Here is a 15,430-nt window from a genome sequence, read left to right on the forward strand (position 1 = left end):
TTCATTAGAGTACATGCATTGTTTGAAGATTTCAATAGAGCAAACATGATATCCCTTTTACACAAGCAACTAAGCTACATGTCTTACATCATGAACCAAGGCCTTCTGGTATTAGAGATGGATTTATGGAAGATTTTAGAACGTTTGACCCTTATGTACTTTTATAATAATTTTTACTAGGAAAATGTTTTCTTTTATTTCATGCCATGAGAGATAAAACCTTCAATGACCTCAAAATTCAACACATTTCACTCCTGTGTCCTTGAAAGTTGGTAATTACTATTCATTTAAACAAACTTAATTGATAGCTATTCACCACAGCAATATAGAAATCAAAATTTATGACTGTATATTTCATAATGGTTTATTCCAGTAAGTCGCATGGTTATTGTCATGGACCTAGAGTCCTTCTGGTATAGACAAGTTGTTTGAAGGTTGAATTTAATGTTCTTAGCCCCTGTGTCCTATGTGTCAAGATTATTTATTTAATAGCCTCCACTCTTGCAAGCTACAGACCAAATATTATAATGCGCTGCCTCACAGACCATTAAAAGTAATTGTATGAATATTTAAAATACTCTTTGTAAAAACAACTGAATATCTTCCCTTTTTAAATTGAGAAGATATTTGTTTCAGACTATTGACCTCTGTGACCTTGACAATTGGTTTTATTCATTTATATAAACAAACATGATAGCCATTCACACAAGCGACAGGTCAAATATGGTATCATTCTTTCTGAACATCATGGTTCATAAAAAGCATTTTTATATTGTTACCACAGGATAACTTGAATGTGGGTCATGGTGATTCAAGAAATATGGCAGCCATCACTTCAGCAAGGAAGATTTCAAATGTCTTGACCCTAGACTTTAAGGTTCTGACAGACTTCTTCTTCTTCTTCTTCTTTTCTTTTTCTTCTTCTCCTTCTTCTTCTTCTTCTTCTTCTTCTTCCAATTCTTGAGTGGGCATCCCAAGGATGGTTCAACACTCTGAGCGCATGCCGGTTGGCGGTTAAAAACCTCTTGGGCAGTATATACAATTAAAATTCTAGAGTACAAACTTATCCGGAGAAGGCCTTGTGACCTGCTGGAAGGCTGTCCAGCTTGGTCTTAAAGGACGCCGGGGTTGGGGTAGTCACCGTCTCAGGTGGGAGGCTGTTCCACTGCTGTGCTGTTCTGGGGAAGAAGGATTAATTGGAACATTCCTTATTTGCCTGTACTGCACGTAGCTTAGTAGATCTTCTTGTTCTTGTGTCAACACTTGAGGTATATTTATCAGCTGGGATATCCACCAGGTCATTCTGGATCTTGTACATCATGGTCAGCCGAGCTTTGGGTCGTCGTAGCTTCAGACTTTCCCATCCAAGTTCTTGAATGTTGTTGGTGACTGTGCCTGGTGTATATGTGTGGTACTCTACCGTGACAAACCTAGCTGCTGCTCTCTGTGTCTTCTCAATGGTGCTACTCAGGTTGGTTGTTGCTGGGTCCCATACTGTTGAAGCATACCCTAAAGTTGGTTGCACAATGGTTTGATAGGCAGCTTCCTTGACAGGCTTCTTACAATTCCGTAAGTTCCTCTTGATGATTTGATGTTGTTGACATGGTCATTCCACCGTAGGTCTTCACTTACGGTCACTCCGAGGTACTTGCTCTTCTCCTCCCTCTCAAGAATGTGGCCGTGAAGAGTATAGTTGGTGATTATAGGGCGCCATTTGTTGCCAATATGCAGTACACTTTTTCGGATGGAACGACATCTGCCAGATGTGCTCCCATCTTTCCAAGGTTGTCAAGACGACAGATGCAGCACCATAACATCAGTTCATAGGAAGTGACACTTTATCACTTTATGCCAAGTGAATCAAAAATGTGTTGAACTGTTCCCCAGAAGAGCATTCTTAGCATTTTCGAATAAAAATCACATAACAATTATATGCAGTAATATTTTATTGAAAAATTGGAATGAGTTTAAAGTCAATCAATGACATATATCAATGACAGGATGTTATAAAATAGGCAGTAATAGTAAAAAACTACATTTCTAAAAAAATGCAATTACTAGAGAATGAGTGGTGATGAACCCTACCAGATTTCAAAATGATGAACACACATGAGGGACAAGTTACATGAACAAGACCGTTTTGCTTAAAAAGGGAAATCACTCTGCAAATTAACAATTATTTGCATCGGTAACAACTATATTGCATACAGATAAACGTTAAGAATTACAATGAAACATATGCAGCACTCTCTTTTCCGGTTTTTAAACAATATCTTTATTATTAATATCCCAAGATATATTGCTAAACAACTTTATAACAGCAAAATCTCACAGGCAGAGGGTGACACACTGCCGTGACGTGGGTCGAACTCGCAACCCTTCGGTCATGAGCCCGGCGTCGTACCACTAGACTACCATGTCTCCTACTTTTACTGTATTCTTCACTTTTTAAAAACAGATAAGACACCCAGCATCCAGGTAACTCCCCCATACCTCCAGGCAAATCCAGACCAGACTTCGCTTCTTGGGTATAAATCTTGGCAAACTCTTCATTATTAGGTAATGCTAATCTAATGCTTCATATGGGAGGTGAATCCAACACAAATCACAGTCATAAGTGTAAGGTAGTATATACAAATGTATCAAAATGTCATATACACATTCATCCAATTAAGATTATCATATTAGCAAGTACACATACATGTACCAAACTCCACAAGACCACCACCACCACCACCGAGTAGTAAATGTCATGTCACAATAACCTTCCTGCTATATTAATAATGAGAGAGCACCTGTACTTTGACAATATATGACTGAAGTTTTCTACAACAATTTTTTTTCTTTCTATTTTTATGTTGGCTGTGAATGCCTGGAATTATGACAGTAAATATTAATATTTTCAGGCAGATAGATCTGACATCAGTTATATTTACATTACGTTCTGTTTAAGTTAACCCTAAGCTTTTCTATTTTATAGCATCCTTAATGAAAAGTGAAGGATTTTTAAGTATCGAAGTGTACAACTATTGACATTATTAGGCTCTATTTTGTCTGCAATCAAATACCAATACCACAGACTTAGATAACTAATCTAATTTCGTGCCAATACCTATAAACATTCTTCTCTATCATTAAAATTTAACAGTTACCCTTTAAAGGTAAAAGAATAAATCTACTGCAGGCCCACAGATTACTGAATCAACAGAATAGATTACCAATTTGCATATGTATTGAGATATCAGAGTCAAATTTTTCTTGTTACTTTTACAGCAAATATTCATTTATCTTTCATTGTAACGACAAAATGTTATAATATGACTAATAAGTAACAACCTAATTCAGGTCAATTAAATAATGAGACAATATCCAGAGAATGTTCTACATATGAGTACACTGTAACCTGTACTAACTATGACATACACATGAAGACAAATCTGGTCGATATTCCCAGTGATTTCCCCAGAAACCTGCACACAGAAATCCACCAGGTCCTTTCCATCCAAAGTCTGGCCCTGTCACCACATAGTCGGGCAGTAGATTGGAAAACTGTGAAGAAAACCATGAATCAGAGTTAACTATGAATAGCATGTCAATTGTGTATTTCAAAATATCACATATCAACTGTGTAAAACAGTGTTTGTGAAAGGTCAGACTTACTGGTGACCTTGTCATGGGAGGAATGGTAGGTGTGGCTAGAGACACTACATCCCTCAGACCCTCTATAGAGTTAGCTGACAGGAACATCACCAAGCCATCCTTCTGTGTCTTGTGAGGGGCAAGTGTCATCAGACCACTCCGAGGCTCAGCAAATTTACAATCCCCAAGTTTTATCACTGAATCTGCACAGAAAGACAGACTGTGTACAGAGATGTATAATACGTCTCTGCTGTGTATCACAGAAATTATCGTTTTTTTCTAAATTTGTTATTTTACTTTTTATTTTTTGTAATGTTATAACAAAGTAATCATCTTTTATCAACACTATGTATTTCAACCTATCCTTTACAGTGATATCACAACTGTAAGAACTGTTTTCCAGAGCAAGAAACAAAATAGTATGAAATTAAAACCAGAAATCAAATGAATAGGTAATGGGAAGGTAGATAAATGCCTTTTACCTGTTGAAGTTAGGTCAGGAAGCAATTCTAACGCTCCAAGTATGGTAGGTAACAGGCTTAAGATAATCAGGTTACTTTCATCTAGATAAAAAAAATCACATTAAATACATGTATATTTCCCATATTAGGTAGACCTTAAACTCTTTTGGCCCATACATAAAGGAAAACATTAAATTGTATACCAGGTAGACTGTTTATGTCCAAACACCATATCCTATCTCCGAAAATATAAGCTACTTCTATTCTAATAAATAGCCATTAACATCATCAAATTGATTAGGAAATGTCTTAATTAAGAATTACCAACTACTTTGTTTCATTTGGTCAGCTCCAGGTAAGTACAATGTTCAAAAAAGAACATTACATTTACTCATATGTGGTAATTGAATAGATTTAAAGATGAACCTACCTATGGTTTTGTCTGTGACATCACTTAGTCTCACTATGGGAGCGAATGTATCAGATGTTAGGAAGAACAGATTAGCGATGTAAACAGCCAGACTCTGGATCTCAACGCCATACTCAGAATCCATATCTGCAAGTCATCAACATCATGGGTTTTTATGCTGTATTAATCTAAATCCCAAATAAGAGTAAGGGCTTAGTCTTCATGTACATTTTACATTGACAATGCAAACAAAAACCTAAACTGTAGAGTACAGTGGGATGTAAGATTACAATGAATATACAATAAAATTACCATTACTGATATGAGGAGTCCAACTCCTGACCTCTTGATTAAACACCAGGGAACTTAGTCTACTGCACTACTGGAATTTTGTTCATACGTTTCAGCAAAATCATTTGAAATATTTTCAAGATGTTTTAACTCACTAAAATGGTCACAACTTAAAGTACTGGGTAGTCTTTTTATGAATATTGAGAAAATAGCAAAAGTTTATCAGGGAAATAACTTTTCAATGCCTGTACATATATGCATATATATATATATATATTTCTTTCAAGTATGCAACTGCAAGACAGAAAAATCCTGAAAAAATTGGAACTCTTCCTTATTGGAGATATTATAGAGAATGCTAAGACTCTAACCTTAAAACATTTGTCAACTCCCTAAGACATTACAATCCACCACAAAATGTAAATAGAATTAGAGACTGTATAATTACCTATAACAATAACGAATGGTCGCTCTGCTACTCGTCTTGCAGGTCCATAGGTCGTGGCCTTTCTCCCTTCCACATCACACTGTACCCAATCACCTGCAATACAGAATAGTGTAAATCATCAGTGCTTAGTTAACATATTCAGAAACTTTTACAAAATGATTGAAAGTTACTATAGTTCAGATGTTCTAATATATGAAATTATATCCTCAAAACAACTTTGAAATTCTATTCATTAGGTGAATTTGAATAAATATATTCAATGATTTTCACTGTTTGATTTAAATCATATGAAATGAACACAATAATGCAACTGTAAAGGAAGTGTTTCTGTTACAATTTCTCACCAAAATATCTACTTTTTCATTGTAGAATAGCAGTTCTTCTCCAAAATATATGTTACAGAAAATGTTTTGACAACCTTGCAGATGTACACATGAGCTGTCCTCACCTTTTTTATTACAAAAAAGCACACCATCAGTCTCAAACTTGTTTGTATCTTGAATGTCCACAACAGTGTCATCAATCTTTAAAAGAAAATAATCAGCACTGATTGGTAAATATATATTTTACCAGTATACCTTGTTAAAAATATTCTATTTTAAAATGTGCCAGATAGTCACCAAAGACAATTTGTCATTTTGACCTTCATAACCTTCACATCTTGCTAACACTGACCTTGAGCACTTTGTTTTTCCACTCCATCCTTCTTATCTTCGGTTCCATCATCAAAAAAGATCGAACATTGGTTGTCTTCAGCCAAAATTGGTCATTTTTTGTAAATCCCTGAAATGAAATAAAAAGAAAGTGAACTTTCTTAGATCTTCTGTTCTTATGATGAAAAGCCTTTAAAGTGGAAATTCTATGAAAAGAATGTTAATAATAAAATCAAGAGTCTATATTAATTCATTGTTCTTAGTCATCCTCATAAGAGATGAGTAGAATTAACAGTTGATATTGTGAGGATGGTTCTTGATATTTTCACACAGCAAACTGCTACACTGTAACAGTAAAGTTAATATTATAAACCCATAAAGATTGGTTTATAATACCTATGACTATTTCCACATTTTTTTTACAACTGATAAATATCCAGCAAAAATAAGTGACTGTCTTAACTCTATATCCTACCCAATCTGCTTGATGTCACTTTATTATTGAAAATACATTTTTGCAGTTATTGATGAGGAGAATCAATTGCGAATCAAAATAAAACCTTGCAAAACTTAATTCAAACACATTTAAACAAGGTTACCGCGAAGGGGTTCATTAAAGTACGCCCATCACACATTTAATGAGTAGCTGTTTGCACCATTGAAAGATATGAAATATTTGTGAGTAATTAAGTAGTTGAAGGAGAAATAATTCAACATACCTGGTAGATCAATGAGTGCAATACAACATTTTGGAATGGATGTAGTACTGTATTAATGAAACCAAGGGGAATAAGTCTATCAATTTTTGTCAGATAATTGTGATTACATTCTCACCTCTGATTCAGGGGGTATAACTCTGTAAATTACCGTTTGATAATGGTGGTTTTCCAACTAAGCTCTCATGAAAGCTCTCTTTTGAAAACCACTCAAGATATAGAGCGTACAATGTTTCAGCAATTGAATAAAGGGGCATTACTCCCTATACTACTGTCGCTTAACGACGGTTATCAAACTTCTTCGAGGTTTCAAGTCATTAACCTACTCCTGAAGTTATAAGTTAATCTTTTGAAAATTACTCAAGATATCAAACAGACACTGTTTCAGCAACTGATTAAAGGGGAATAACTCAGCAAATTAAAGTCTGATAATTAAGGAATTTAAGTGATCAAACTTGTCTGAGCTTTCATGGTAATCTATTTTCCTATGAAGTTTGAAGTTAATCTGTAGAAAAGTACTCGAGATACTGAGCAGACACTGTTCCAGCAATTGTTCAAAAGGGCATAACTCAATTACAGTCTGATAATGATGGTTATCGAACTCGTTCGAGCTCTTATCTTCCAATGAATATTGAATTTAATTTGTTGAAATTTCTCGAAATATCCAGCGGATACCGTGCATGCCCACCCAACATACTATGTCCCGACTTTCGCGGGCATATAAAAAATTAATGAGATGTTCTTCCCATCAATTCAAATGTCATTTGTACAATCAAGAATTTAAAATAAATGAAATTGTAATCAACAAAATTAACTGATACAAAGCATGTAGTCCAAACTAAAACTTAACATCACAACAATGCTACATCATAGGTCTCATTCTGTAATATATTATATACTATACTAGAATATTTTAATGTTTGAAGTTATTAACTCTTGAATGACTGCCCTCACTTCTATTGTACTGAGGCGAAGTGGTGCCCTCTGCTGGATGATCTGTAAACCATTGAGACCCTCCCCTAGGGCTGGGTTGTAGCAGGTGTAGATAAACTTTTCCTCCCTCTTCAATGTATATTTATTGTCCTTTGCACGGTCACAGCCCTCACTATCACAGCTGGCATCTGTCTGGGTAATACTATCTGTAAACTCCCTCAGTTGTCGGTCATTCACAACCCCGCCATCATTGGTTTCCCTGGAAGCGAAGAGGATTAATATGAACTGATGCGGCAAGCTATCAATGTATCTTTTCATACCTTTGAAATATATTTCATTAATCTTCTGCGCCCACTTATATATCCTGCTTTCCAAACACTAAAAGATATTCCATGTACATCTCATCTCTAGTACCAACTAACATACTTTGTCCCCAGTACCAACTGCATATCCTGTGTCCTGAATACCCACTCACATACCCTGTTTCCCCAGTACCCGCTGACATACCCTGTGTCCCATGTATCAACTGACATACCCTGTGTCCCCAGTACCCACTGACATACCCTGTGTCCCCAGTTTCAACTGACATCACCCTGTGTCCCTAGTACCTACTGACCTACCCTGTGTCCCTAGTACCTACTGACATACCCTGTGTTTCCAGTACCCACTGACATACCCTGTGTCCCCAGTACCCACTGACATACCCTGTGTCCCTAGTTCCCTCTGACATACCCTGTGTCCCCAGTACCCACTGACATACCATGTGTCCCCAGTACCCACTGACAAACCATGTGTCCCTAGTTCCCTACGACATACCATGTGTCCCCAGTACCCACTGACATACCCTGTGTCCCCAGTTTCAACTGACATCACCCTGTGTCCCTAGTACCTACTGACCTACCCTGTGTCCCTAGTACCTACTGACATACCCTGTGTCCCTAGTACCCACTGACATACCATGTGTCCCCATTACCCTCTGACATGCCATGTGTCCCCAGTACCTACTGACATACCATGTGTCCCCAGTACCCACTGACATACCATGTGCCCCCAGTACCCACTGACATACCATGTGTCCCCAGTACCCACTGACATGCCATGTGTCCCCAGTACCTACTGACATACCATGTGTCCCGAGTACCCACTGACATACCATGTGTCCCCAGTACCCACTGACATACCATGTTTCCCCAGTACCCACTTACATACCATGTGTCCCCAGTAACCACTGACATACCATGTTTCCCTAGTACCCACTGACATACCCTGTATCCCCAGTACCCACTGACATGCCATGCGTCCCCAGTACCCACTGCCATGCCATGTGTCCCCAGGACCTACTGACATACCATGGGTCTCGAGTACCCACTGACATACAATGTGTCCCCAGTATCCACTGCCATACCATGTGTCCCGAGGACCCACTGACATACCCTGTGTCCCCAGTACCCACTGACATCACCCTTTGTCCCCAGGACTCACTGCCATACCATGTGTCCCCAGTACCCACTGACATGCCATGTGTCCCCAGTACCCACTGACATACCATGTGTCCCCAGTACCCACTGACATACCATGTGTCCCCAGTACCCACTGACATACCATGTGTCCCCAGTACTCACTGACATACCATGTGTCCCCAGTACCCACTGACATGCCATGTGTCCCCAGTACCCACTGACATACCATGTGTCCCCAGTACCCACTGACATACCATGTGTCCCCAGTACCCACTGAAATACCATGTGTCCCCAGTACCCACTGACATACCATGTGTCCCACCACCAGTGTTCCTTGTCTGGCAGTTCTGTATAGTTGATCATGACTTGTATCTCGCTCAGTAGTCGGTACATCCTTCTCATGAAGAATGGGTGAACAGTGCGGTCATTTGCACCAATCCTGGCGAACACAGGGATGTCCTTCATGAAACACAAGGAAAGGTGTATGTCACTCTAAATGACTTGTAGTTCTTATGACAATTTATTTAATATTTGTGCCAAACTACCAACCAAAAAATACCAATCTGATATCTGCTACTTTGTACTATTGTCAACATAGAGTTCACAAGATTTTGTAAATGTATTCATTTAAAAGTGAGTGTTCAGATTAGACATTAAAACAACAATGTAAAAAGTGTGAGTACTGCATGGCAGAACAAAATACGCCTGTACCTTGCCTATTTGACTACTTTAAATCCATCTGATGTATTATTGTATCACCAAATGTATGAAAATATGGAAATGTAAAGAGATGTGACAGCAAAATGTGTACTGTATTACTCAGGAAAGTTGAAAACTATTCCTGGAATGAAGTGAAAGGAGAAGAGATACTGTAATTGACAACATATATTGAAGCTATATACATATTTCCTATTTCAAAATAAAATTATTTGCATAGGAATTGTCTCCCTTTGTACATATTTCAAACCAAGAAAATTGAAATTGAAATTGCCCCTTTTTGCCAATAATTGATTCATCTAACACCATTATAACCAAAAATATGTCTTGTGTTTATTAATTACAGGTAGATTTTGCTATTAAAAGAAGTATAAATGTTGACCAAGTCTTATCAGAAATCCTGTCATATTTGACAAAGTTATTGTGCAGAAACTATCAACCAATCAGAGCAGAGTATGCTTATAAATTATGTGTGATTTTTTTGCTCAACTTAGAACTTAGCATCAGTCTTTGTATAATGTACATGCATACCAATTTTCATCAAAATCAAACGATATTTAAGCAAGTAATCTGCGGAAACGCATGTTTGGAAATTGACCAAGGGAGCAAAGTATGCTATTAATTACCAGGGGTAGTTATGCAAGGATTTTGTTTACTTTGAACTAGGGGCTTAGACTTCGTATAGTGTACATGCATACCAAGTTTCATCAAAATCCAATGATATTTAAGCAAGCTATTTGGGGAAACCAAAGTGTGGACAGACAGACAAATGGACACTCCCAATACCATAATATGTCCCTTCATAATTTTTGACGGGCATATCAGAAATATTTTTTGTAGTGTTAAAGAATGATACTACTTGATGTATAATAAAACAATTTAGAGTTGAAGATAGTTAGCTCAAACCTATTTGAATGAAATAACCCTCAAAGTTAGCAAATTATCTTTTAATCAGGTAAGCTAATTACCTGTAAGTTGGTGACATGTCTATCAGCATCGTTCTCCGCTATACAGGCCTCCATCACAGATTTGGTGGCAGGATCAACATGACTTGTGGCTAAATCATGCCTGCAGTATAAACAGTAGATGTTAAAGCAACTACAATTTAACAACAACTTTTGATCAAGTAGTACATGCAATATAATAGATGTGATGACAGTTTTGTACAGAAACTGCCACCTAAAAAATGATCTGCTTATTACCGCTATGACTTTAAATTTAATATAATGGAATTTGAAACAAAATATGGTTTTAAAGACTAGGACAACTCATTAAGCCTGAAGATGTATTTCCAATGACGCCCCTGATTTTATCAACAAAGCATGTATCAGTATGATTCAGAAGCTTTCAATCCAAAGCAGACCTGAAGAAAAGGTTGCTGTCACCATATTCCTCCTTCTTGATCCATCCTGCAAGTGACAGCAACCCGAGGGCTCGGTCAGGGAAGTGTGTGGCTAGGTGCCATGCTCCATGTCCACCCATAGAGTGACCTAGAGGTAAACAGTACATACACATGTATTAGTACGCTGTATAACCAAAACATTCAGCAAATGACACCAATGGAAGAACTTGGTTAGGGAAGTTTGCGACTAGGTGCTGCATCTAAGGTCAACCCATAGAGTAGTCTAAAGGTTAACAAGTATATATTTATCCTGTTCATTAAGTTTTATCGACGGTAGGGATAACTGTAGCTACTTGCCAGCAAACAGTACCCTAGAGTTGTCTGCCTTTTCAGTGATCCATTCACAGGACTGAGTTAGCGATACCAGTCTGTCCAGAGCTGCTATAGCCGTGAGACTGCCAGGACCCTCCCAGTTGTGGGCACCATGTCTGTTTATACATAATACATGAACAATTACGTTCTAGAAATCAAGAATAAAAATATAGTACATATACCATTACTTTGTTAGCTCTTAGTATTTAAATAAAATCAAAGACATCATTATTTCCTACTTATGGAATTCAATAAAATGATAGAATACTTAGAGTTCAGCTGGTTATAAATATCAAAACTACAATGTCAAAAGTAACTACATGTACCAATTATTTTTTCGGAAGATTTTCTGCTACACTCACCTTGTTGGAGCCAGCAACCAACCATGTGGGATTCCAAATACATATTCTCCATTCCTCATCACCTTGTAGCTGTCAGCCTGGTTCTGTGGTGGAACAGTGGTGCCGTGTAGTGTGAGAAGGGTAGGACAGGCGGCACCTCCACAGCCACTAATAGGAGCTATGGCTGCTGCATGCTGCACAGATCCATCATGGTCTAAAAATGTAAAGAGGAAGGACTCTCCGGGCTTCCTACAGCGGAGATTGACCTTGAAGGGTATGGTCCCCATTGATGTGGTAATGGACAGGATCACATTTAAAGTGGTGCACCTTGTCAACACAATCCCGTTATCGGCAGTCTCCAATGAAAATAGGACCGACACAGTTTGACCTGGAGCAATATTAACAGGATGGAGCAAATGACTCCTCAGTACATGTCCTTCTGACTGGTCAGTCACAGATACCTTGGAAACCCGAACCCATTTAGAATGATGGTTATTTGTCATTGGAACAGCAACATGTTTACCAAATAGGTGACCATTTACAAGATCAGGAAGGAAGTGAGAAGGGAGAATTTCAAGGCTAGATTCAGGTATCTTTATGGAACACTTGAAAGTTGCAGACACTTTCGAGCGTAGGCGAATGTAGATTGTATGGACACCCTGCGACAAGTGTGTAGTGGTCCAGAACACATCCCTACGGTATACATCTCCTGTCATTGGTCTGCCATCAATATAAAATGTGTGGACATCCAAACACTGGAACACCACCAGCTGGTCTTTCTCATTCACAGCAAACTCCCCTACTACCCAACCCTGCCATTCAGTAATCCCGATGGAACTGAGGGAGTTTACCAAGTCATTCCAGTTTACTTGTGGGCTTATTTTAATGGTTTCACCAGCAACTGACTGCTTGAATGATTTCCATTTTATTTCTCCTCCAGGAACCAACTCAGAGAAAAATTTAATATTTTTGTTGTTCCTTTTTTTGGAAACTTCAAAAACACCACCAAACGGTTCCAGTGGATCACCATCAAGCTCCATTTTTCCTATGACAAATGGTCCAATAAAATCCCAGGAGGTAACAAATGGGCTGACCTTTCCAGACAGTTTTGATGCATGTTTGAAACAGGAGACCGCTTGAGATGTCTGACCTTTCCTCTGGTAAAGTGTACCAAGTGCAGACCACTGGAATCCATCATTTTCCTTGGCATCCAGTGCAACAAGTATGCATGATATTGCTTGGTCAGTCTGTGATAAATTTAGATATGTAAGATATGAATAAGGAAAACTTTTGTACATGAGTAAAGGTCATCAAATTAAATATTAAGAACATACAAATATTTCTCATTACAAAGGCAAAAAAAATGGAAATGCCTGGCAGTTTTGAAACTGATCCAATTCTTTTTTCACAGCTCAGCGAGAAACAGCTATGCTATACTTCACCACCAAAAGATCTTCAATACAAAATACATGATACATAGTAACAAAGCTTTCATTTAAAGTTGAAATGTATTAGATATATCTCTTCAAACACTTTACTTGCTTAAATTATAATGTCTCAATAAAATCATGATATAAATTTCAAATTTGATATTGTTGACAATTATGATAACCAGGTATTTTAGACAAAAAATGTGTCATTGTTGATAGGTCCAATGATGTGTGACACTATGACTAATACAGTTGTATACTGTACCTCCGCTGTCCACCTTAAACGGTTGATGCTGCTTGATGTTATCTTTTTTGGACAAGGTGCCGTAAACTTCTTCTTTTCTTTGTCTAAAAATTCTCTTACACCCTAAATAGGAAAACAAAAATCTAAATTCACTAAAATTAAATTAACACTGCACATATCCCTGTTATCTGTATTAATTTTGTGGACATTTTGGGTATAAAACTTTTTATTTTTTTAAAGATAGGACCATGCTTAAAATATGGTTGAATAATAGGATTATCAACAATAAATTCATTATGTGATTAGCTACTGATCACCCACTGGTATGTTGGACCTCTGGTTTCATGCATAAAATGTACCCCCTACCAAAAATATTTAGATACATTTTGTAACTACATTAAATGTGTCTCTCCTAAATAAAATAAAATCCCCTTAAAAAATCCATTATTTAGAAATAATCTAAAATAGTCAAAATATGAAAAGGTCGAAATAGGGGAATGCCAGCTACCCACCCCCCAGCCACACTTAATCCTAACCCTAAAATGTTCCTGTCTGGGAAAAGAATCAGACCTATTGATAATCGCTGAGGCACCCTGCATTTGAAATCTGCTATTTCTCAAGTGTCGCCATCCACATTTTAGAACCACTTATTGAGTTGTTGTTTTTTCAGAATGCTTGAAGCAGTGAAGAGTCCTGTATCTAGTCTCTAGTGGTCCAGTTTGGTGATGAACTTTGATGTTGGACCTAATCGAAGGCCCTTGAAAGTCCCATACAACAACCAAATAAACCTGGTCCTTGCTATACTGTTGATAGATCACTGTTGATGGCAAGTTGTGACTCACATGATCTGTGAGAGCAAAATATGTACTAGTCAAGTGTTCACAGACGGTATAGCAAGTATCATACTGATATTTTCAATACATTACAATATAATTGTATTACGGTGTTCTCTAGCAGTTCACAGCATACTGAGAAAAGAATTACTGGGTGAAATACTAAAAATTTTGTTCAACATAACAAAAATACTGGTCAACATGACATACAAAAATACATAACAGTTATATACATTCTCAGAAGAAAAAAAGAAAAAAAATTAACTACAACTCACTACACCACACCACTACACTACACCAGAGGTCCTATATCCTGCATGGACACACACTTGAAGTCGTTGACAGTGCTAAATACCTGGGAGTGACCATCAACAAAGATCTGACCTGGACGAAACATAACAACCAGACAACAGGTAAAGCCTCTAAGACCCTTGGCTTTCTACGAAGAAATCAGGGGAGATATATACCACCCTAGTTCGACCAACCCTAGAGTATGCATCTCCAGTATGGGATTCACATCACAAACATCAGGGAAATTGAACAAGTACAGAGTAGAGCGGCACGGTACTAGCTTCGTCTGTCAATAAACCTATACTATAATCGTATAGGTGTACATGTATTGACAGACGAGGCTAGTACCTGTAATACATGTATTGCCCTATCACTGACAAGTACTCTTGTAGATACACACAATGTTTCAGCTCACAGGAGTCTGAAATTTAGTCACAAATATGTTGACTAAATGTCAAGCACCTGTAACTTAGGCCAACCGCTTATACTTACGAAACTATCTTTCTTTTTCGATAATGAGATTTGAATAAATGCAGTCACAAAAAGGAGAGGAAAAATTGTGGTTTTCATCGTTTAGTTTTGCTTGGCTTGACATCAACTCTGTGATCAATATGCTCTTTCCAACCGGTCTGCCAAAATGTAAACAGCAGACCACATGTCAACTTCCTGTTTTGGCGGTGAATAGTGAAAAAACGACCAATATAAACAGAAAAAAATTGTTCGGTTACATGAAAGTTCCGTCATTACATAACGTAGAATATTAATAAATAATATTCTGAATCAAATACAACTTCAGTATTATAAGTAAAAGGCGTAAAGTAAGGCTACCGGCATTAGTCCTTCGGAACTT

General features: G+C 37.5%; 1 protein-coding gene across 1 annotated transcript; it reads right to left on the minus strand.

Annotated features, from left to right (window-relative positions):
• Window positions 1-1,933: 1,933 nt before the first annotated feature.
• On the minus strand, window positions 1,934-15,416 carry LOC110455543 (uncharacterized secreted protein ARB_06907-like). The gene is made up of 15 exons (XM_021505731.1): window positions 15,073-15,416; window positions 13,478-13,579; window positions 11,804-13,029; window positions 11,427-11,557; window positions 11,091-11,217; window positions 10,696-10,795; window positions 9,321-9,469; window positions 7,572-7,809; window positions 5,924-6,031; window positions 5,697-5,772; window positions 5,249-5,341; window positions 4,531-4,656; window positions 4,122-4,202; window positions 3,661-3,842; window positions 1,934-3,549 (listed from the first exon to the last, which is right to left on the minus strand). The coding sequence occupies exons 1-15, from the start codon at window positions 15,148-15,150 to the stop codon at window positions 3,409-3,411; spliced, it is 2,958 nt and encodes a 985-aa protein (XP_021361406.1). The 5' UTR covers window positions 15,151-15,416; the 3' UTR covers window positions 1,934-3,408.
• Between the last annotated feature and the right edge of the window lie 14 nt (window positions 15,417-15,430).

Source organism: Mizuhopecten yessoensis, unplaced genomic scaffold (assembly GCF_002113885.1).
Source record: "Mizuhopecten yessoensis strain PY_sf001 unplaced genomic scaffold, ASM211388v2 scaffold8261, whole genome shotgun sequence".
NCBI lineage: Eukaryota > Metazoa > Mollusca > Bivalvia > Pectinida > Pectinidae > Mizuhopecten > Mizuhopecten yessoensis.